Genomic DNA, 22,092 nt, shown 5'->3' on the forward strand with positions numbered 1-22,092 from the left:
TGCGATGAAGAGCATGATTTAGATGGTGGGCTTTGCAACAGGCAACTCTAAAGTCAAAAGCTGTTTTGAAAATAACTTAAGACATGAAGTGTCTGAAAACAGGTCTGTTTGCAACTCTGCAAGCAAAGAGATGCTTGATTTGGGGCTGATGTAAAAAACCTGTTTTTTCTTTTTGTAAGAGCTTGTTGCTAGTCATCTTAGACTGGACAGTTCCTTTGAACATTCTCTTAATATGTGATTATAACTGCTGAAATACAGCATAAAAGGAACATGTAATTGAATCAGAGTATTGAAGTCTAGCTAAATGTCTTACCACCTTTCTCATTCTTTTATACATACTTTCCAAGAGCAAGAAACAGAAAAAAACCCCAATGGAATCCCTTCCCATATATACTACTTAGAGCAACCATTTTGTATAGGGAGCACTGCAGAGCTTTGCCTTACGGTAGCCACCAGCAGACAAGGACAGATGCAGATTTATAAAGCTTTTATTTATATTTTTTTCCAAAGTAATAGAATTGAAACATTTCTGGAAAAGCATGTGGTTTGACAAAACAAGATTTATGAAATACTCATTCAATACCAAAGGAAAAAAGGTAATGGGCAGGAGAAGTTACACAGAAGTATTTTTCTTCATATTTTTCCCACTGGCAACCTACATCAGAGAAACAAAAAGGATTACTTTGTAAAATGGTAGCATGCTAGTGTCTTTACTGTACTATACGTTACTTTTTGTATGTAATGTAATGGCAGATGGTAAACCATTAGAGAAAGCAAACAGCTGGCGGTTAAAGGGAAGCTAGGTGATTTTTTGAGTTGAAGGAGTTAAATGGGTGGAAGGGTGGGCAGGGAGGGGTAGCTAGCTAGCTAGCTGACCCGATATATATGCGTTATTATTGTTACCTACCACGTGTTAAACGCCAATTCCTAATGTGGCTCTGCTCTGGACTATTAGGTTTGCACCCTAGAAAAAGGAACACAAACAGTTGTGAGAGAGAAACCAAGGGAGCAAAGTATGTAGTGCTTGAGCAAGAACTTTTATAAATTCGAACTTGTGTCTGCCTTATGGTTTAATGGATAATTCTAATGGTACTTCCTAAGCTTAGAATCTGTGGGCTTCTGTATGATGGGTATCTTTCAATTTTGCAAAGGTAGAAAATAAACTTTTAGAGTGAATTAGAGATAAAATACTTTCCTAAGTCTTCGTAATATATTTACCTATGCAATTCTTTGGTTACAAATAAAAAAGGATTCAATCGATTAGCAGTCTTAGATATTAGTAATACGGTTCCATGCCTCAAATGATATTGAGGTTGCTGCTGGAAACTGCCATTTATACTTTCTGTAAATGCTTTGCACTTGCTCAGCAATACAGCTACAGATAAACTTCTCCTGTGGTTATTTCAGACACAAGTAAATGTTGAATGAATGAATGTATATTTATGATGGATGAATTTGGAAAAAAAATACTGAGTGACTGTTCATAAGACATAATCAGCTGGGTTGCCCTTGCCAGTATATCTATATTTGCTAGGCACCTCTGATAATTGATCCAGATGCACTTTTTACTGGTAATCCTTCAGAGTTCTGTAAGAATCTGTAGCACAAAAGGAAGTTTACATATGCTAGAGATAAAGTTTAAATTCTACACATACATACTTTTCAACTGTGGCTTGTTGATATTGAACTCTTCCAGACAAGGCCCTAAAGAACCTTATCTAATCTAGATTTCAGCTGCACTTTGAGCAGATGGCTGGACTACATTACCTCCAGACAACTCTTCCGAATGGAATTGTTCAATGACTATAATCCGAACAGTCAAGATATATGTTATGCTCTGCAGGCAAATTTACTGTAAGGGCACGGGGACAAGTAACCATAGCGCTTTGCAGCATGACTTTCATAGTACAGTTTCCTAGCGTGTTTCTTGTATGTTTTTTGTTTTGGGTTGGTTTTTTTTTTGTTAAAGGAGATAGGAAATACCTCTTCCCCAAAGCATGTGTCAATATCAGATTGCTTGCAGCACTTCTCTACCATGGCAGTGAAACCTTCAGCAATTGTCTTTATTTGTTCTTCTGTCATCTGGGGCTTGCGTTTAATGAGGTTGACAAGCAATCTGAAAACAAAGCCAAAATACACAGTTAACACTACCTGTCCTAGTTTGATTTCCCAATTTAAAATACATCATTCTATGCAGGTACAGCTCATTTATGAGTTGGGTTTTTTTTGTCATGCCTAGAGGAGTCTGTGCCCACTGGTGACTCCAAACTCCCAGTCCACCTCAACCATCTGTTCATTTTCTGTTATCCCAGTTACAGGTGGGGAAAAAACTTGTTGTAATGGTCTGCATGTTGTTTTAATTAAAAGTGCATCTTTAAACTTGAGCTGGCAGTGGACCTATGTGAAACTGGTCAGTTAAGACACCGATCTAATTTTAAGAAAATACCCTATTTTGCCTCTTCCAGACTACACAATGCTATGCACTGACAAGCTCAGTACAAACACGTAGTTCCACCTGGTTTTCTCTCTGTTGCTAGTGAAGTCCCAGTCAGGTGACCAAACAGGGGGGTTGTAGCTTCCCTCTGTCCCCTCTAAAGTGTTACACTTCGGAAGTTTTTCTACAAGGTATTTTAAGCTTACTTCATCTGCCCTAATTCCTGTTCAGCAGGAGTAGCAGTGCACAATTTTTCATCGAAGCTGAACATCTCGGGGTCAAATGCTGGAGGCACGTATTTGGTATCTACTCCCATAGCAGTGAAGCATGGTCTCCTGTAAGCATAGGAGTCGCTGCAGCAATGTGAAACGTTGTCATTTACAGGTGTGGTCTCCTGCCTCCTGCACATATCCTGGATCACAATGCTCAGCTGTAAAGTGAAGGGAAGAAGGACAGATGGGAGTTACACCTTCTACAATAACAGAAGAAATGTGTGATGTTTGTGTCACAATAGCACAGGTGGAAGTGGAAGCTCTCAGACCTAACCACCTGCTCAGAAATGGCATGGACTTAAAATTTAAAAGAAATACATATTCCTGGAGTTGGGCATTTCTTAATCTGCAAACAGTCTGTCCATTGGGCTGCAATCTGTTAAGTACACTGGGGGTTTTGGACTGTTTAGCTTTTCCAAATGCAAGTTGCCACAGACCCAATCAACTTTTTCTTTCTGAGGCAGGCCAAAGTTTAGCTGAAATTTTCACAAGCTACCATCAGACAACTGTTTAGGTTACCACACCCATTTAAAAGGAACTGACTTCAAAGTCTGTTAGGTAGATGCTTAGCTTGGGGTTTAAGAAAATCACCATGAGTTTACAATTGCACAGCAAGCATTTGACGGTTTGGAGAACAGAAGAAATCTCCAAGAGGAGTAGAGAGGATAAAAAAATGTGCTCACAAATCCCTCAGAACAAGGTAGGCGCTTGTCTTCAGGAAGCTGGCAGCACTTGGTACCAACGGCTGTCATTTTCTTTCCAATTTCAAGCAAGGTATCAGTTGTCACCTGAGGCATTTTCTTAGTGTAGCGGATCAGAATTCTGAAAAAGTTGTATCAAAATCACTGTTTGCTCACATTTGAAGAACGCTCTACTGTGCTAGACTACTGAAGTGGAAATAGAAGTGAAGAGCAAATAAATGTGCCCAAAGCAGCCAGCATCCATGTCTACACTCAAGAATATTTGTCAGAAAGTACTTACGCTTTTAAAAAGTCTTTCTCGCCATGGGTGGTGAAAAGCTCACAATTTGTCTTTACAACATCCTGAGTTTCTTTGATATGCTTGTTCAAATCCTCTTGCTGCAAAAAAGTATAAATTTATTAGTAACATTAGAGCAGGATGTCCTGCTAACAGTCATCAAATATATATTTTGACCTTTTCTAAATCTTATTAGCCAAAAGATACCTGTTTTGCAAGACTAAGCACTTCCATATAGCTTGGATGGTGTAGGGAGGACTTGATTCTCATATAAATCTTAAGTTCTAACAGAAATTCTGTTAAGAAGGCAGCAAGATTTTTGAAATTTAAATTAATTACCTATTGGACTTACTTTCTAGACAATGAGGTTTTTCTTGTTTGTTTAAATTGGGTGAATATTTTTCAAGTGCAGGACTATTGGTTTTGAGGGGAACATCCTCTTCCTATTCCTTGGCCAAAGTTAAGCGACTCAACTTGTGCTGTAACTTTTGTGCAGTTCAGGTGAAGACTGGGAGACCTAAGTTAAGGCATCTTTATGTGAGCTGGCCATGTAGGTTCCCATCACAACCCATGAGTAGTCATACTCAGTGTAGGCAGTGGAGCCCAGAGAATAATTCAGCTCCCCAGCTATTAATCATCTTCTTCAGTACAAGCAGAATCACTTCTGAGAGACAGAGGCAACAGGCAGATGAGTGAGACTAGTCTGAAATGTCATAAGGTGACCAATGAAGTTACCCTGTGATCTAAGAAGTCCTTGTCATGGACCCTGGACTGCTTCATCTCCCACCAGAACGCGAATTTCCCCTGGGATTAGTCTCTCAAAATGCTCTCTGTCTGCTCTTCTAAACAAGCTTCTCGACTCGACCATTTTGTGATGGGTACCAACCAAGCATTCCAGTTATCTGCAAACAAAGCTTTGCACTTACAGCTTTTCCGATGCACTCAGCAGGGTTGTCTGTTTTGCAGCACTTCTCCAGGACTGTTTCATATCCCTTAGTAACTCTCAGAATCAGCTGTGTTGAGAACTCGGGGTGTCTTCGTGAGTATTCATAAACAAACCTGAAAGACACACAAGCAGATAGAATTAGAGCTCACCAATAATGTGCTGCTTCCTTCATGCACAACACAGTAATTGACAATGACAGTTACCCAGATGAGATCAAGCAAGTTGGGCAATCAGCTTGGAATGCTGTTTTTTTGTTTTAGTAGATTTTTTTTTTTTTGGTTGTTCCATTGTCTGCCAACAGGGCAAATATGAGAGGAACAAAGCAGCTCCCTGTGACAGAATACTTCTTAAGCAGATGTACGTGGGCATGCACAAAGCCCTCAATAAAAGAAAGGCACTGATAAATTCAGCTTTGGTAAGTGGGACAATGCTGAACATTAACAGTCACAAAGCAACTATGAGAAACCAGGGATTCTACTAGGGCTGAAGTTACATTAGTTACACTGGACTTCTGTGTGGTCATCTCTTTTCTCCATATGTATTTGAGACACCCAAGATGACAGGTTTTTCCAGCGGTGCAAAAGGCCACAGTCCAGAAAAGAGAGAGGATCATTTTCAGGAGCATTCAAATATAAGCATGCATGCTGTTGGCACTACTTACTCTGACAAGAACACATCGTGGTCTGCCTCAAAGCTTTTACACACTTCCTTATCTTGTATGTATTTTTCAACTAGTGAAGGAAGATCTTCAGGTTTGTCATCAAACTCTGCTTTGATAATGCACTGGCTTCGTTCCACAACTGGCTTCTCACAGCAGTGTTTGATTTTACTTGAGAAAACTTCTTGTTTAGAGCACATATAGGTCATCAGCTCTGCCTATAAAATGAAAACATTATCAGGCAAGCTATGAAATAATAATGTAAAGATAGATTTATCCATCTCTTTTCTCTTTTTCAGACTCTTCCCTTTTCATTCAGGGCACCTATTTGCTTAGCACTTTCCTGAAGAAATACTGTCTCCATACAAAGAGAAATAATCCAAGGAATGGGCACATCCTATGTGTGTCAATCACAATAGTCACAGGCACAGGGAAGGCTGTGTGCCACCCACCCCTGATCTTAGAAATTTTGACAAGCAAACTCTGGAAAGCCAGGGAAAGTCATTGAGTGGTCTGTCACAAGGATGCCTGATTGAACTTGTCAGTCCTACTAGGCGCTCTGTTCTGAGGCAGAGCAAAACATGAAAAACCCCAGAGCTTCTTAAAGCCGGCACTGGACACTAGCTGGTTTTAATAGTGTGTCTCAGTTCCAGCCAGACAGGCAATATTTAAATCGTGTCACAATTGCACAGTTTTGCTAATCCTCCCATGAAAGCTGTTCTCTGGAGGTCATTGGCTCTGCAGGAAAACTGGACTAAAGGCAGTACATGCAACAGGACAACAAACACATGGTGGTCTTTTTGCCTCTGCTTTCTTTTGCTTTGCTTATGATTGATCTGAAGTGAGCAAGTACCATCAGACTGTCTCCCTGATACGTGTTTTGATTTCAACCAAGCACACGCATGCGCTATACTGTACGGAACAGCTCCTTGCTCTCATGATCTTAAAAGGCCAGATCCAGAACTGGCCCAAAACCTAGTTCCAGTAGCAGTCATCTGAGCTGGCCATAAGTTTGTCAGTGACTGAGGAACCTTCCAGCAGTGTTGAGTACAAGATCCCTGGACTGTGAACGAATAGCTGCACAAATTACTGTTTTCCTAAACACTTTTCTAATATGTAAACATTTTTGAAAAATACTTGGCTTACCCTGTCATCCATGCACTCTACCATGTCCCCTTCACAGCACTCCTTGTAGATACCCTTAATATCCTGTAGAATTTTAGTAATTTCTGAGAATGGAGCCTTGGGATATTTCTGACCCAGGAGAGCAAGTTTACTAGGTGAAAAACAAGAAAAATACACTTGTTTTAAAGCTTGGTATTGAATAGAAACCTTGCAAGTCACTAACACTTACAATACTGCAGATCTTCATTGTTTCAAGTAAATATTAATTCATTCTTCTCATCTAACTTCTGATGGCTAGAAAAAAAGGGCATCGACACCTGCACCAGTAACCCAGCACTCCTTTAAAACAGGCAGAAAGAACAGAAGAACCACAAACTTGTTTCTATCTGAGCTGTCTGTGTAAGATTCACACCCCAGAATTCCCCATCGCTCTTGAGTGACTGTAAAGCATCTTTAGGTTACTTAGCACAGATGTATATAATCCTAATCTAAACCTTTAAATCAAAGCTGACGTATCTGGTAAGGTAAATCCTAGTCAATGTTAGTTAGACTAGGCACAGAATGAAAGTGTCTGTGCTTAAGCAGATGATCCACTTACTAAAAAGTATTTTTTTAATCTTAAAAATGCACCTTTGACAACAACTGTGATTATGCCGGTTTGACTCTTTGATTGCTTTAAGGTTCAAACTAGCAACTTTGCTAATTACTGATGTGCCCGTTGTGAAAAGCTGTAGGTACTGAACAAGGCACAGCTCTCGCAAAACTAGGTGAAACACACTGGAATCTCCAGTTCTGAGTGACACCCCATCAGTTAACTCCGCACCTCCTGGACTGGTTCTAGAGACAGTTTCATTTCTCTGTAGCTCGCATGGCTGATCTTTTTACTAGTACTCGCTATCAGCCTGGAATACGCAGGTTGCTCTTTGTGCCCAGTCTTTATGCAGAAGCCCCATCAGAATGAAGTTTTACATTTAAATAAATAGTCTAAGAAATCACTGTCGGTCTAGCATTGAAAGACTGACCTACTAATCTCTATTCTGTTAGGCAATAGTCCTTAGCCAAAAGTATTCTAGGAAGTACCCAAGTACTGTGAGTGCAGTTTTCAAACTGACCATATAGAAGTGAATTATATATGATGATGTTTTCCTCTTGAGCAGTTTTAGCTTTAGGTTAACAAGCCTACTTTTCATAAAAAACTGATTGGAACTTACTCTGCTTGGAAAGTTCTCTCACCAAACTTCTTGAGGATTCCACAAGAATACTGCTGCGTCACACTTACTTTATTGGCTTTTTCCCTTATGTCAGTTTCCTGTAGTAACAGGATGAACATTGTCACATTTAACAGATTACATCCAATGGACTGAGAAAAAAGCAAGTCTGAAAATCCCACTTTAGAAACAGCAGGTTCAGGTCCAGTTAGCTCTGATGAAAAGCTAAGCCAACTGAAAATCCCTTAGGCAGTCCTAACCAGTCTGCAAGCAGCATTTAACTTCTGGGCTATATATGACACCTTATGGTATGGCGCAATTCTTCTATAGACATGCTACTGTTCACGAAATACTTCAGTTTCAGTGAAACCCTATGGCAAGCTGTCTTGCAAAGCACCGCAGTGATTACACAGAAGTCACTGGGACTGAGTTTGAGACAAAGGGAAAGCCCGGCTCATGCCATGCTCAAGCTTAACATGAAATCTTGGCTACAGTTCTTTAAAAAACAAAGCTGTGTGGGTCATCTGCTTTTGATTCATAGGGCTAACACGTGACCATTCTCTACAAGTTCTTCATACAAAGGTGTGCATGAACAGGAAGATTTTACCTGTCTCACACTCTTTCTCCTCCATTTGCTTGGGTAACGAATAGGAAAGACCTCTCCTACACCCACACGTTGGATGTGGTGATGGCATGTTAGGCTGCCAAGTGTCTGCATTTCCCTAGCTCCTCTTTGCTAGCATGTCATCTTGCTGCAGTTTACCACAGATGAACAGTCCCAAGTGCTACACGTTATTTGGATTTGAAGCATCTGTGCAATACACACAGCTGCCTGATAATGTGTTAGCAGAGGGACAAGAAGACAGACGTAATTATCTACAGTTTGATTCTTTTGGATTTTTTTTACTTAAAAAAAATCAAAATATGATTCCTTTTTACCATGTTAGTTTCTATGAAGCCATATACAAATGTTTACTGAAAACCACCATGGGAAAGCACAATTTTGGAATTATAAGCTGTAATGTAGCCTTTTAAAGTCACTTCTTGCTTTAAAGAGAATTGCTGCTAAGATCAAATAGACTGATCACTTAGTTATCATCCACAGTGAAAAATTTAATATACCTTTTCATCCAAGCAAGCGTTGATATCAGCCTCTTTGCAACAGCCTTGAAGTGCATGTTCGTAGTCAGCAGCCAGACTGAGGATTGTTGGGGCATACAAGAAGGGGTTTCTTCTTGCAACAGTGTAGATGAAACTATAAGTAAAAGGAAAAGACAAGTTACCTATTCCAATGACAACAGCAAATGTCCTTAAATCTCTTACAGCTTCTATAACTTTTATTTCTAGTTTAGAAATGTAATCTACTTTCCTACCATAATGCCTGCTAATAGTAGATGTTCTGCTAAACCTCACTGTTTCCAAAGCAGGACTCAATAACAATGACAGAAGGATTAACTCCTTATATTGTCAGCCACCTAGTATGATGTACATATGCTTTTAAAAAATGCACTGTCAAATACTTGAAGATTCTGATTTTGAGTGTGAAAAATTAATCTGTGGCCATTTCACCAAGATTCTATTGCCTTTTTTTTTTTTTTTCTCTGTTATCTTTCTTTATCCTTTCTAGTTACGATTGGGGGTAGTGGGAAGCTGGAGTAAGTAAATTATTAAATCAGTATTGGGAACACTGTGATTTTTCAGGGTTTTTTGGGGGAAAAAAGTGTCCTGCCAGATTTATAAACTGTGATCTCTTAAAGCCCATTTTTGAAGGGAAAAACCTGCTCTATCATGGAATGAAAAAACATGATCGGAGCTTTGGGTATATAGTGACTGAACAACTGTTTTACACATGCAGATATGAGGTTGAATACTTGCAATTTTTTCAAATGTCCTGCATGTCCACACACTCTCTGTGTAGCTTGGGAAACCCTCTTCTGCATGTCTAAATACTTAGACAGTACAAAATGGCTCTTTTTCTTACTGTCCCAGTAATGACACTCGGTTGTCCTGGTACTCCTTGCATATCACATCAGAAGCTGGTCTTTGGTATGGCGCAACGAAGTCTGGCTGGTGCACTTTAAACGACAGGAAGCACTCGTTCCGTTCAGGATCAGCCTTGCTGCAGCAGTCGGCCATCTCACCGTATGAGTCACGGAGCTTTTCTACTTGGCAGATTTCATCCAGGAAAATGGAGGGCTATAAGGGAGTTGCTGAGGGTCAGAATTATTGTTTATAGACAGTGTAATGCACAAGATATTTATCTGTAAAAGAAAACCCAGACTGAAATGTAAATATATTTTTACAGGATAAGATTTAGACCATAAATCAGAATGATCTAGTGTTTTCAACACAGTTTCATACATTTTGTTTTATGTAGTCCAATATCAAAACTGTTACAATGCTTTATTGAAAAATAAATTTTAATTGTAATTTAAAATACTTTGTGCAAGACGGTGATCTCCTTTTACTTATAATCTGACTAAACTTAATTTGTAGATGAATTGAAGCAAGACTTTATATTCTACTTGACGTTTTTAGGCAGAACTAATGTACTAATTTTATTTGATCTGAATGTTAGAGCTTGCAAGAACACAAGCACCTGACTTTCTGTAGGGCTGGGCTGAACCTGCTAGACATCCAGGGACCTTACGTACTTGCAAACTTCTTTTGCTACCTGGTCTTAGAGGAGTTGTTTTAAAACTTCTTCAACTAAGTACCTTCAATTAACACACACACCTTTTCAAGTCACCCCAGTGTGAAACCCCATACACTTTGGTCACTTTAATACCTAGAATTAGACCTATGTTTTACAGCTGGGGTATTTGCACTTATTTGTACTAAATGCTAAAGTTTCTTTCCAGGCAATGCTAAACTTAATGGGCCAAAGTCTGGTGTTTGGGCTCCAATACATGACTCCACAGATCATTTAGGCACTTCTGAAAGACAGAGTTTCAGAACCTGACAAAAATAAGTTCTTTGTTTCATCACCTAAATCTGGGCATTGGTCAATGATAACAGCAACGCCTGAAAGGATCAGGTATAAACCCTCACCAAGGATGATACTGGTGGCTGCACAGAATAAGGAGAAACACAATACCAAAGGATCCACTGCCTACCAGTGGTTTTGTGCACTCAGGAGCATCCTCGTTGGCCACACACTTCTGGGCCGTATCAACAACATCCTTCACCAGTTTAGACAGGCTTTCATAAGAACACTTCTGGAGATACTGAGCGAATGTGATCAGGGTACTGAAACAAAAAGCACATTTGGGAATATGGAGATAAGCAATGTAACAGTCAGTATTTGTGGAAGTTCTTCTGGATTCAGAATTGTTTGTTCAAATGACATGCACAAATGCTTAAACAGAGTACCACGAAGAGCGTAGTACCAGATCCTGTATCCTTCCTCTTCTCACTCCCTTTCTAAAAAATGTTTTTAACCTTACTTCCCAAGAACAAAAGTCTTGAATAACAGATTAGAAAGAAAACAGAAAAGACTGTAATCTGAGTTCTCTGTCACTTTTATCAGCACATTCGTAAATGCCATAAACTAAGCTGTTTTTTGCCATTGCTACAAATTATTATCTTCAGGCTGCCTTCTATCAGTCCCCTGCCATTCCCAAAACCAGTTTCAAAAGGAAGTCACTAAACCGTGTCAGAAAACCTGTCACAGGTTTGGTTTTTTGAGGTTGGTGGTTTGTTGTTTTAGGGGTTTTTTTTGGTTATGTCTCAATGCAGCATAACTCCTCCACCTTAAGGTCATCAACACCGTATTATTCATGCCTGGTTTTTTTCATTTCACACAAGGAACATGGGTTTTCTCATCAGGGGAGTCTTTTTTCCCAGAGACCAAGAAAGTCATTGTGAGTTTTGCAGGTCTTAAAATACGTGTAGGCTTTATATACTAGCAGGAGGAAGGTCAACTCAATGCCAGGCTCCAGTCAGACAGATAGACTCTTCACTAGATCATACAGTGTGTTTCAGTTTCCCTTTTTTGTCCAATATCAACAGAGATGGAAAACAATCAGAAAATGGAAGATGACCATTCACTTACACTGCCTTAAATGTCTCTTCCTTCAAATCATTGTAGCGATGGGCAATCTCACTCTTGTGCTCTAGGAAGAAAAACAGAGAACGCTGGATGTTCGCTGTCACGCTGGCTGTGCTAGACCTCTCAAAGAATACATTCTGGGCACTTTGGGCCAGATTTTCGTAAGTGTTCAGCATTCACCCAGCTCTTAAGGGACTGATATAATTGTTCTGAAACAGACCAAGCAAATGCTGAGCACTCATAAAATCCCGTCTTCAGGTATACCATCCCAGGCAAGTTGTACTGCTGAAGCTTTCTTCAGGACACTTTGAGCTCTTTGTTGTCTCAGCTGACTGTTTTGGGCCATTTGTCTGCACATCCCTATCTCTTGCAGACACTCATCTTTCTGAAGGAATCCAAGCACATGATTTTTTAGGATTCTAATACAGTATTTTACTCTGTAACCATATACTTAATTCAAATATTCAAAACGACTGCTGTAGCTTACTGTTAAGGGTTAGCAAACATATCCTTTGCACAAACAATGTTATCATGTCTACACTACAAATAAAGGAATGCAGCTGCAGTTAATTAGAGCAGCCATTAGTAGAATTTTCTCTTTTTGAACACAAAATTAGTAACTTGGCAGTTTCGTATTCTTACTGCACCTAGTGCATATCATCTGCGCTCTTCATGAGAAGGAAAGCAATAAATCCCTTCATTTGGTTCTGACAGTAACAAATACAGGTTGCAGTTATAGCCTGCTCTTGGTGCAAAGACTCCCAACAAGATTTTCCCAACAGGTACTGCAGCATACAACCACACTAATGAATGAGCTACAATAGGGCGGTTGTTTTGTTCTAGAAACACCATTCAGGAGCATTCAGTAGAAACATGAAGGGTAATTCCTTTACGTAATGGAATATAACCATTTTGATAGTAAGGGTTTCAGTGCAGAAAATTGAATGTAAAGATTTTTCGGTGCTGTTTGCTAGCATTTCCAGACAGCTCCTGAGAACTCAGTTTTGTTAAATTTGGTTTTTTTCATGTTTCAAAGAAAAATAAAAGATACCAGTGGAAAAGTTTCTAGGACTACCTGCAGAAATATTTTTTGACCAAGGTCTAAATTTTTATAGTACAGGGAGAAATGACACAGTGAGGAGTTTTTTTGCTAGCCTTCTTATAGCCAGCCTGAGATGTACATGTTGGGGGGTTTAACCTACTCGTGTGAAATGCATTGCCTTTAACTGGCAAGGAGCTTGCTTATGAAGTGCCATTCAAAAGACAGCACTTCCCAGCACAGTAACAGATTCTGAACAATCAACATCCCTTCACACACTACACTGATGTTGTAGAGGGATGTCACCCAACCTTCTTGCCCGGTTAAGTTGTCTTGAGTGTTCTACCCATCTCCTCACAATTTCTTCATTTAGTTTCTTTTCAAGTTAACAATTTTTTCTGTTCTCTTTGGATCAGTCTTGTGAGAATTGTCAGTGAAATTGCATCAAAGACATTAAATTGATATAACAAAGACTGCAAAGACAACTAATTAGTCTTTTCTTACCTGCATCTCGAGCAACTCTTTGCAGATTCCTGGATCTGGCAGAACTTAAGAGGAAAATAAATGAAATTAATGTTACCCACTTCATGGTTGCAGATTATGATGTGGGCTAAATTGCTCAGAAATGCTAGGACGATTGAAGGGAAAGCATTTGCTTATATACCCTTTACTATCTGTGTCTGTAAAATATTAACCATACAGCTGGCACTTGTAGATTTCCATTTGGTCTGAAGAACATTACAAAACTTGGACTGTCCTTGCCAAAAATGAATTTGATATTATTTGTTACTCTCAGCCTTTCTGTCCTGAAAAGGTTGAACCTTCCAGCACCCAAATAGATAAAGTTTTGCGTAAATTTCCTTATCAAATGACAAACAAGGAGTTCAAGGCATCAGACAAAAAAGTCACCAAGTCTTACCCTATAGCTGTGCTTTTTTTTTTTTTTTTTTGCTAGTATTTGTTCAAAAACAAAGCAGGTTGGTATTGTACAGTAACAGTTTACCCAGATTGGAGGGACTCAGTCCACACACTCACTTGTAATTACAGAATTTTAATTTGAAATCACTGTACAAAGATGAGATGGCTCATCTAGACTTTGGTACTAAAAATACAAATTGGTGAAATACACCAACAAGCACAAAGACACAGGTAAAGGGCATCTCCAATTTCAATTGGCTTCCAAATTCTTATAGAAACAGAAGGTAGGAGTGTGGAATGGGTACCAAGGAACCTGAATGTCACAATATATGCAGCTTCAGAGCAGAACAATTTCATGGGTCTGTGTCAGTGTGTTGGAACTGACACTTTTACGCTGTAGAAGGCTGCATCTCACTCCAAATTTTGGCGTGTACACTTAGGGTAACATCCAAGAGGGAGGCTGCTCAAACAGCCAAAGGCTTTATTTGAGCACCTGATTTATTAGGTCCTGTACTTGTTTTCTGTGGATGCTGCCGTTCGCTGGGATCCTGAAAACTGCCAAATACATGTGTAAACATCTGGAAGTACTGTCATTTCATAACTTTTTACAATTCTTCATTTGCACTGAATCCTCCCCAGAGTAATCTCCTAATTAAGCTCCGCTCTTCTCCTTGACAACTTTCTATTGATTACTCGGTAACTTAGGAGCTCAGACACTGGAAGAATTATGATGTTTGCACAGAGCCCTGGACAGGGAACAAAATTGAAATTATTTTTCCAGAACACTCAGTAGGAGGCTTCAAAGAAAATAACAAGTATAAGGTTGGATCCTTACTGAGTGCAAAGTGATGTCGTTCCACAGTAGGAAATGCTCTGTTTAATGAATTTATCTCTCCAGTGGGTGGATGTTAACCCACAAAACTATTCACAGTGTGATGCTGCAGGTCGTGCTCTGCCTCACAACTTGTTGCTTCTGGCAGCAAGCACCCACTGGCCTGGAGCAAGCTCTTCTAACACTTCCTTAGTCCTTACGGTTCCCTTTTCTGCTGTTTGGTTTTTTGTTTTTGGTTTTTTGGTTTTTTTTTTCCTCAAGTGGGCAGTTTTACTACAATTCTATACTGTTCCTACTGGGAGTAGTCTGAATAACTCAATTTTCAGTTTTCTGGAAATTTGACAAAAGTAAAAAAAAAAAAAAAAAAGACTTTATTTCTGAGCTTGGGTTTTTAAACACGTCTTAAATAAATCAAATGATGTGTCTAAGCAGAAAAGACTTGCAAGCAATTTTACTTTAGAAAGATGTCAAGGCAATGCATCTTGTCTTTCAGAAAGACCATTCTGTTATCCATGAATAACCATATAAAATTTAGAAAGGTTTACAGAATAGTTTGCTACAATGAAATTTGTACTGGCTGCTCCTTTTCCAAAACAGTTTTGCATTTTTCCAAGTCTGGTCCTGATATCTTTGTAGGTGAAAACCTGCATTTTTGTCAGTGATTTAAAGGCACAAAAGCTCTATTTTGGAAATTAAAGGTTATCCAGATAACTGTTACATGAAGGATGGTGTGGGAAAGCCAAATTTGCCGAAAATGCACTCCAGTTTTGTCATAATGTTGGAAATAGGAATTATTTTCAGGTGGTTGTAGCAAAATCCCAACTTTCTGGAGAACGATGGGAATTATGGTGAATAATCTGGACCTTTCAGACCTGTGCTGCTTTAGCCTAACAAAATGGTTAACACTTCAGTCTGTAACTGGATTTACTGAGCATATCCCTCTGTCAAAGAAGAACCCATCACTAAAACATGTATCTTTTTGATTAACCTATAATGGCTGAAGACGACCTAGCATTTTTTTGCATAGTCCCTTAATTCACTGACATTTGGCTATATCAGCATTCTGAGTTTGGAAACATCTGCACGACTTTTGCATAGATATAAATGGTGAGAAGTGGAATGGTGGAGAGGAGCTTAACGATACTTTTTCCAAAATCTCAGAAAAAATGCTTGCAAGTAGCTAACTCGGCAATCTGACCTTCTGACCCAATGAAAGCCACTGTAAAAACAGAATATAACCTTCCTACAAACATCAGCTTGACTTACCTGCGTTTTATACCTGTCTCCTTTGGAATCTTAACAGACTATTCAGTGAGATACAAACACACATTTAGGTGTCTTGCTGATAACCGTAAAGCGACTGTAAAAGGCACCAGACTGGAACATTGTCCAAGTCAAAGGGGTGAAAAAAAAGTGGTAGTGGCAGATCATGCCTTAGAACAGCGCTTGGAATGCTCTCAGGCTGCATCAAAGCAGTCTTCAGAAAATGACAGCTAAGGATGGGGAGGGGAAAGTTTTTTCTGTCACACTGAAATTTAGCCCAAGAAAAACTCTGGATATGTAATGTTGCATCTTGAAACCTAGCTGGAATTTTCCCCTGCAGCATTGTGCAGTGTTAGCAAGAACACTACTGGTTCCCTAGAGTTAATATGTAAGTTTGTAATACAGGGTCCATGTTTATTTCTAGATATCTTCTGTTGTCTGTCCTGTACTTCATGCCAACATTTCATATAACTGCTGAAAGAGAGATCTGAACTCCAATGGTGATGTTTGTTTAACAATATTAAATATTATACTGAGCTTCCTCTTACTCAATTCTTCCATACCGCATTGAGTACACTTTCAACAAAGTTGTCCTGGTATTACAGAAAGAAACATATCAATTAAATTTTAAGATGACTGCATTTTCACACACATCTGTGTCTAAAGTTACAGGGTAACTAGTGTTATTTCAGATGTGGGGGACCAAAGGACAGTGATTCCAAGAGTAATTGACATGGAAAAAAAGGACACATCTTTAAATATTCCACTGCACCATGCTGTGCAAAGTGAAAGAGTAGATACCAAGTGGATTACTTCATTCTCAGACTCCTACTGGAGAAATACTTTCAGGGATACCTACGTAACCAACTTCTGCTTGCATATGGGCAGGCTTCATTTTGTGCTGCGTGCTGTCTTGTGCTGGATACAACATAATTAGTAAGGATGGAGAGATGCCATGGTAGAGCCATAACTCTCAAGGAACTTGAGCCATGAATTTTACAAGAACACCTCCTTTATCAGAAAAAACCCGCCCATTCACCACTGTGTTCAGGTGGTTATATGCAGGTGGTTTGCACTTGAAGGAGACTGCAAGAGAGTGGAAAGCATTCAGAAACTAAAGGGAAAGCTATTAATATTTCACTGGGATTCATGTTCCTACTAAGTTACACCTTCGTCGACCAAAATGTACTACAATTGCATGACACTTTTGAGTAATGGATTTGATATAACATTGTAAGAACAATGCCAGAGCACTTTTGGAAAGTAAGTCCTTTTCAAAGTGATCTCTCAGAAAACAGACTATTAGCAACCCCCTAATTTTTTGGCCCTCAGTTTTATTCATTGCTGTGTCATCTTTGTTTTAAAGACCATAAGTTTTGTTGGTGTGAATGGACTGTGAGATATATACTAAACCTAGAGACGTTCACATGCCAGGATCACAGCCACAGCCAGCAACTGCAGCTCTGTTTTGGCAGTGGTTTTGTTCTTTGTTTTGCTTTGACTTTTTACATAGCTAATGATAACGCAAGGAAGGTAGCCAACTAGCAATTTTTTTTCTTCCTCAAAACGAAAAATTGATTTCTGCCAAAGAGGATGGAACCAGCAAAAAGAATGCTACTTCTCTGTCTGCAGGTGGAGGTGAAATAATGCTGAAAAAGGTGTTGCCATCTCCTTTTTCCAGTCCTGTGCCTACAGATGTGTGGCTTGGCTGTTATATTTTTTTCCATTGGACAGTAGCGCATTTTTTAAATAACTGTAATTATCAGCATATTTCTAAGTAAGTGCCTGTAATTCTGGACACGTGGTCAGGTACCAGTCTTTTCCTGCTCTGGTGCATTGTGTTTGCTATTCTTATCACTGGTGTTTGGCTCCCATGCAAAACAAGTCAAACATCCCAAAGAGATATATGCCTTTTATTTGAAAAGAGATGGACTCATAGATATAAAACGAGCAAGAAGGCCCATCAGATGAGCAAACATAAACATGGAAAGGCTTTGATTGCTGTAGCAGAATAGGCAGATACCTGCTAAGGTACAGCTAACAGCATTCCATGACAGGGCATATCTTCTAGGCACATCCTCAGTTCTGATGCTAAGCCACTTATCTTGGGTGATCAGCCACTTCTCTGCAGCTTTACAGAGTTCTCTCATTAAAATAAGCATTTTTAAATCAACCAGAATGACTATTCATAGTCTCACTGCACCTAAATAATTCAAACACCTAATTCCAATAAGCTCAATTTGTCGTTTACTGTCTTACTCCTGTAGTCCTCTGCTGGAACAAATTCAAGACCACAAGTCTACATCCTCAATGCCTAAATATTTGTGCAAACCTGGACTTCATGCCAAAATCCAGAACACAGAAAAGAGCAGCCAGAACATGCAGTATTTGGTGCTTACTTCCAAGTGAGGGAGAAAGACCTCAAACAGGGTAACACGCAGACCTCATTGTCTCTACACTCTCTATCACCAAGTCCATCTGCAGACATTTTTAAAATGAGGCTGAAAGCATACACCAGCCCCCAGTTTTCATACATATATGGAAAGGTTTTGTATATGTATAGTTATGTATGGTGGATACATGCTTTCCCGATTGCAAAGTTAAGCTTGAATTCGATAACCCAATTGCACAATTTGATGACTTTCCAAAGCCCATCTCGACATACACCTACACACATATGTATGAATGACTCTGCTTTTCTTTTATATATGTATCACGTATATATATGAATGACTCTACTTTGTTAAGTTACTCCTTTCTTTTTGTTTAGGTAGTCCCCTAATTACCTGTTAACAAGGCATTTACCGTGGCAGGGGCTGGAAAAATGTTCTTTCACACCACACTGGCCTTTAGGGCCTTGGGAAGGGCTTGCAAGCAGGAGAAGCCAATGCAAGTCAGTCTTCTTGGTCTTGTTGACCAAGTCTTGGTAGGCTGCCTATTTCACTATGCTCTATATTGTCAATATTACTGATTGTCATTTACAGAGCTAAATGGATTTATAGCTTCATTAAAGTGAATTCAGGCTGCCTTCCCTGAAGAAGTGCATATCTGTTCATCAGACACTTTTAGGTGCACAGTTTGAAAGTGATTCATGCACGGTCTTCTGCTTGAATTCTTCTGCTAAGCCGTTCACCTCTGTTCAGCTACATTAGGCTTCAGACAACACGCCCTCCCTGTTCTTCCTATTTTGTCCTTTACTTCACTGGCAACAGTAGTGATATTAAGACTGCCAGCATCAGGCTTCTGAGTCAGCTCTTTCCTGTTCAGCCTGGCATTTGTGTGTATTTCTTTGTTGCTGTGCTCTTTATTACAGTATTGAGAAGTTTACCCAGTAGTTTACCTTTACAATTTGACTGGTTGTGATGTAATGAAGGCGCAACTAGATGTCTGTTTCCAGCCAAGTTGCACCAACCGGCTCCAAAACGATTACTGGAGTATAGTATCCATTGATACGCTATGCTGCTTTGCTTACAGTAACCACTGCAGCAGTATCTGACTGTATGTATCACTTCCCAAACCCTAGATAGTGGTTTACAGTAATGAGATAATTTATGTGCATTCCTAATGTCTACTAAGCTCTACTGGGAATGTCTGGCCCTGGATTTTGCTATGTGTGACATAGCTGTTTACCAGGTCTCTCATCTCTCTTACAGTTATTGGCATGTAAGAAGTCAAAATGGCCCTAATGTGTATTTTCAAGAACAACTTTTCTCAAGAGTATGTGTTTAATAGTATATTGCTTATATATAATGCCTTTTTTTCATGTGCAGATCCTCAAAGTATCCTTAGGATGATAGTAGCAATTGTGACCCTCTGATCAGTGCTTATTCTTGTTCTTTCAAGTTCCTGCCTTCAATTTCCTATATAGTTGCTTTAAATGATACTTTCCCTTAAGAAGAAAAATGTGTTTTTCATAGCTTCCTCTTTATGATCTAGGACTGCCGTGTGAGAAACCATTTACATGCATCCCATAGTATCTCAGTTTTAGCCCTGCTATTCCAAGAAGGTCATAGAACAGTGTTCTGGGGTGTGTTGGGTACTTCATAAAAATGCCTCTGAATATTTACAGTAGTTTCTGAAGACTCTCCTTCCCCACTGTGCTGGTGGAGCTTATTATACATGCAAGTGATTACAAGATAATTCAGTTGTGCATATATTTTTCTGTGGGCATTAGTAAGATTAATGTGAAACCTCCTGGTTGCCTTAATTCTAGAAACAAAGTCCGAGACCCTACTCTTTGCTTTATCGTTTAGATGAATTACATCTCTTGCATTTCCATCTTTTACTCATCCTGGGGGTTTAATATGTACTAGGTCAACATGGAAAAAACCCACATTAAATATTTTTTAATGAAGGCTTTGGTATAATGTAATAGTATCTTTTAGATGTGGGTTATCTTCCCTGTTGGTTTTACCTGTCGAAAGCAAGCTGCGGGTAAGTTAGCAATGTCATGTATGGTGCAGCAGTGGGACAGAAATCACTTCCGTCTTCCCTACTGACATTGATCAAAGAGAAGAGATTGACTTCACACCTTGCACACCTTGCTATGCTTCTTGTTGTGCTGTCTTTACAACCAAAACCTCTGTGTTTCAACGTTAATCTCTAAAGTGTCTGAGTCCTATTAGTGAGTCTTGTTGCCTGTCGTGCTTTTCAAATCCTGTATGCTTGATCCCTAGGGCATTCTACCATTCCTACCAATTTGCCTGATAAAATCCACAACATGGTGATGTAGCTGTTTTCTTTATCAAGCAGCAGCTTCCAACATCATCCTTTGGCAGCAAGTGTAAGAAAAGGGTTTTTTTGCCTTGTGAGGTTAATACTGATTGTAGGCATTTCATATTGACTCCTCGGTAATGCATTAAATTGCTTGAATCTATCCAGATATACAGCCTTCAAAGTTTTGTGAGGGCTACCAGTTTGGCAAGTCCTGTGACTTCTCAGAATTAGTCTCTTTTTTCCATGTCTTTCCATGTCTTTTTTTTTTTTTTTTTCCCTGTCAATACAAGTAGGAAATCTGCAAAATAGGTGTGGTACTGGCTTGATCGTTTTATCCATTTCTAGTTATAAGGTCCCTCAAAAACCACCAGCATGGTGTTTTGGTATGAGGGAAATGCACATCTAATTACTGCAGGAAATAATTATCCTAGGTGCAGCATTACTGAGTTCATGAAGTCCTTATCAGAAAGAACCTTTGCTTCAGTATTTTTTCATAGATTTCTTTGATATGCTAACTGCAATATAAATTGTTGTGGTGGTGTGATTGATGTTTGTTTCACGATACATCTGTCGGTGGTGATCTTTTTTCTTCCTCTTACATAATTCTCCAAAGGCCTTTGGAATCCAGTACGTTCACTTGTGCCCTAGAAACTTTTTGGCAAGCAGTTTTCAATTTCCATGCTGCTGCCTGAGCTTTGCACCCTGTGTTCTTCTGAGTTTTATGATCCACCTATTTTTGTTGGTTTGTATTCCACTGATGTCATACCTCCACAGAAGCTCATATTCTCAGTGGCTGGTTGCATTCTTCTTTATGGTACCATTTAAAAACAGTTGGTGTAGCTGATATATGAGACCCGTATACATTTAATCAGTGTATTTTCTCAATAGCACACAAAACACTGATTTTGTTTAAACTCTATTTCTGTGCTTCATTTTCCACCAATTTTGATATATTTTTCATGAGTTTTCATGTTTGATAAACTGCTGTTGAATCTATTCTACTTACGCTTATATTTAGCTGTGAGCTACTTCACATATTTCTAACGATCCTACCAGATCTGCTGCAAACTCTCTGCAATTCTCACTAAAAGTGTCTGCGGTTCATCCTTTTCACCAGTCTGTCTGTCGTTTTTGTTTCCGATAGCTAATAAACAGTATTCCACCTCAAAGAAATTGTTGGTGGCACTGCACCTGGAAAAGTGCAGCTGCAGTCAGCTGTAGCTCGGTGGTCTTTGGCAGTATGGAAGAACCATTCAGTGAACACACTTCAGTCAAGAGCCAAAACTGGAAGCTTTTGTTTGGCAAGAGGTTGTTAATATTTCTTTCCTGGATTTGAAGTACTTCAGGTTTAGCAATGAAAAAGTACTGAAAAGTTTTGAGGAACAGCAGGAAATATTTGAAGGGGTTTTTTGTTCTGAGTTCCTTTAAGGCATTCATGTGTGACCTCCAATTGATAAAAAACATGGCTACCAACTTTTCTGTAAGTGGAAGCAGGTGTATTTGCTAAAATCAGAAGAAGAGCATATTGAAAATGAGCTAATGATTCTGGCAGTCGTCAGTTTTGCTCCCAACTTTAAACACATTAAGAGCTGAAAAAATTGCTTTATGTCTGGTGGGGCTAGGGGACTTGTGGAAAATTTCTGAGATTTTAC

At 39.2% G+C, this 22,092-nt stretch overlaps 1 protein-coding gene across 1 annotated transcript; it reads right to left on the bottom strand.

Moving 5' to 3' along the window:
- Positions 1 to 470: 470 nt before the first annotated feature.
- Positions 471 to 13,351, bottom strand: LOC130156002 (albumin-like). Its single transcript, XM_056354069.1, has 15 exons — positions 13,216 to 13,351; positions 11,676 to 11,736; positions 10,738 to 10,870; positions 9,603 to 9,817; positions 8,744 to 8,876; positions 7,625 to 7,722; positions 6,435 to 6,564; positions 5,292 to 5,506; positions 4,611 to 4,743; positions 3,688 to 3,785; positions 3,390 to 3,528; positions 2,641 to 2,864; positions 1,984 to 2,116; positions 908 to 964; positions 471 to 655 (listed from the first exon to the last, which is right to left on the bottom strand). Exons 1-14 carry the CDS (start codon positions 13,298 to 13,300, stop codon positions 914 to 916), a joined length of 1,848 nt encoding a protein of 615 aa, XP_056210044.1. The 5' UTR covers positions 13,301 to 13,351; the 3' UTR covers positions 471 to 655; positions 908 to 913.
- Positions 13,352 to 22,092: the final 8,741 nt, after the last annotated feature.

Source organism: Falco biarmicus, chromosome 1, assembly GCF_023638135.1.
Source record: "Falco biarmicus isolate bFalBia1 chromosome 1, bFalBia1.pri, whole genome shotgun sequence".
In the NCBI taxonomy this organism is placed as follows: Eukaryota; Metazoa; Chordata; class Aves; order Falconiformes; family Falconidae; genus Falco; species Falco biarmicus.

Coding starts and splice junctions, on each gene's coding strand:
- LOC130156002 (XM_056354069.1), bottom strand. CDS start 13,300: ATGAAGTGGGTAACATTAATTTCATTTATTTTCCTCTTAAGTTCTGCC. Junction 7,723..8,743: donor ACGCTTGCTTGGATGAAAAG/GTATATTAAATT, acceptor CTGTTACTACAG/GAAACTGACATAAGGGAAAA. Junction 5,507..6,434: donor TAGAGTGCATGGATGACAGG/GTAAGCCAAGTA, acceptor TTCATTTTATAG/GCAGAGCTGATGACCTATAT.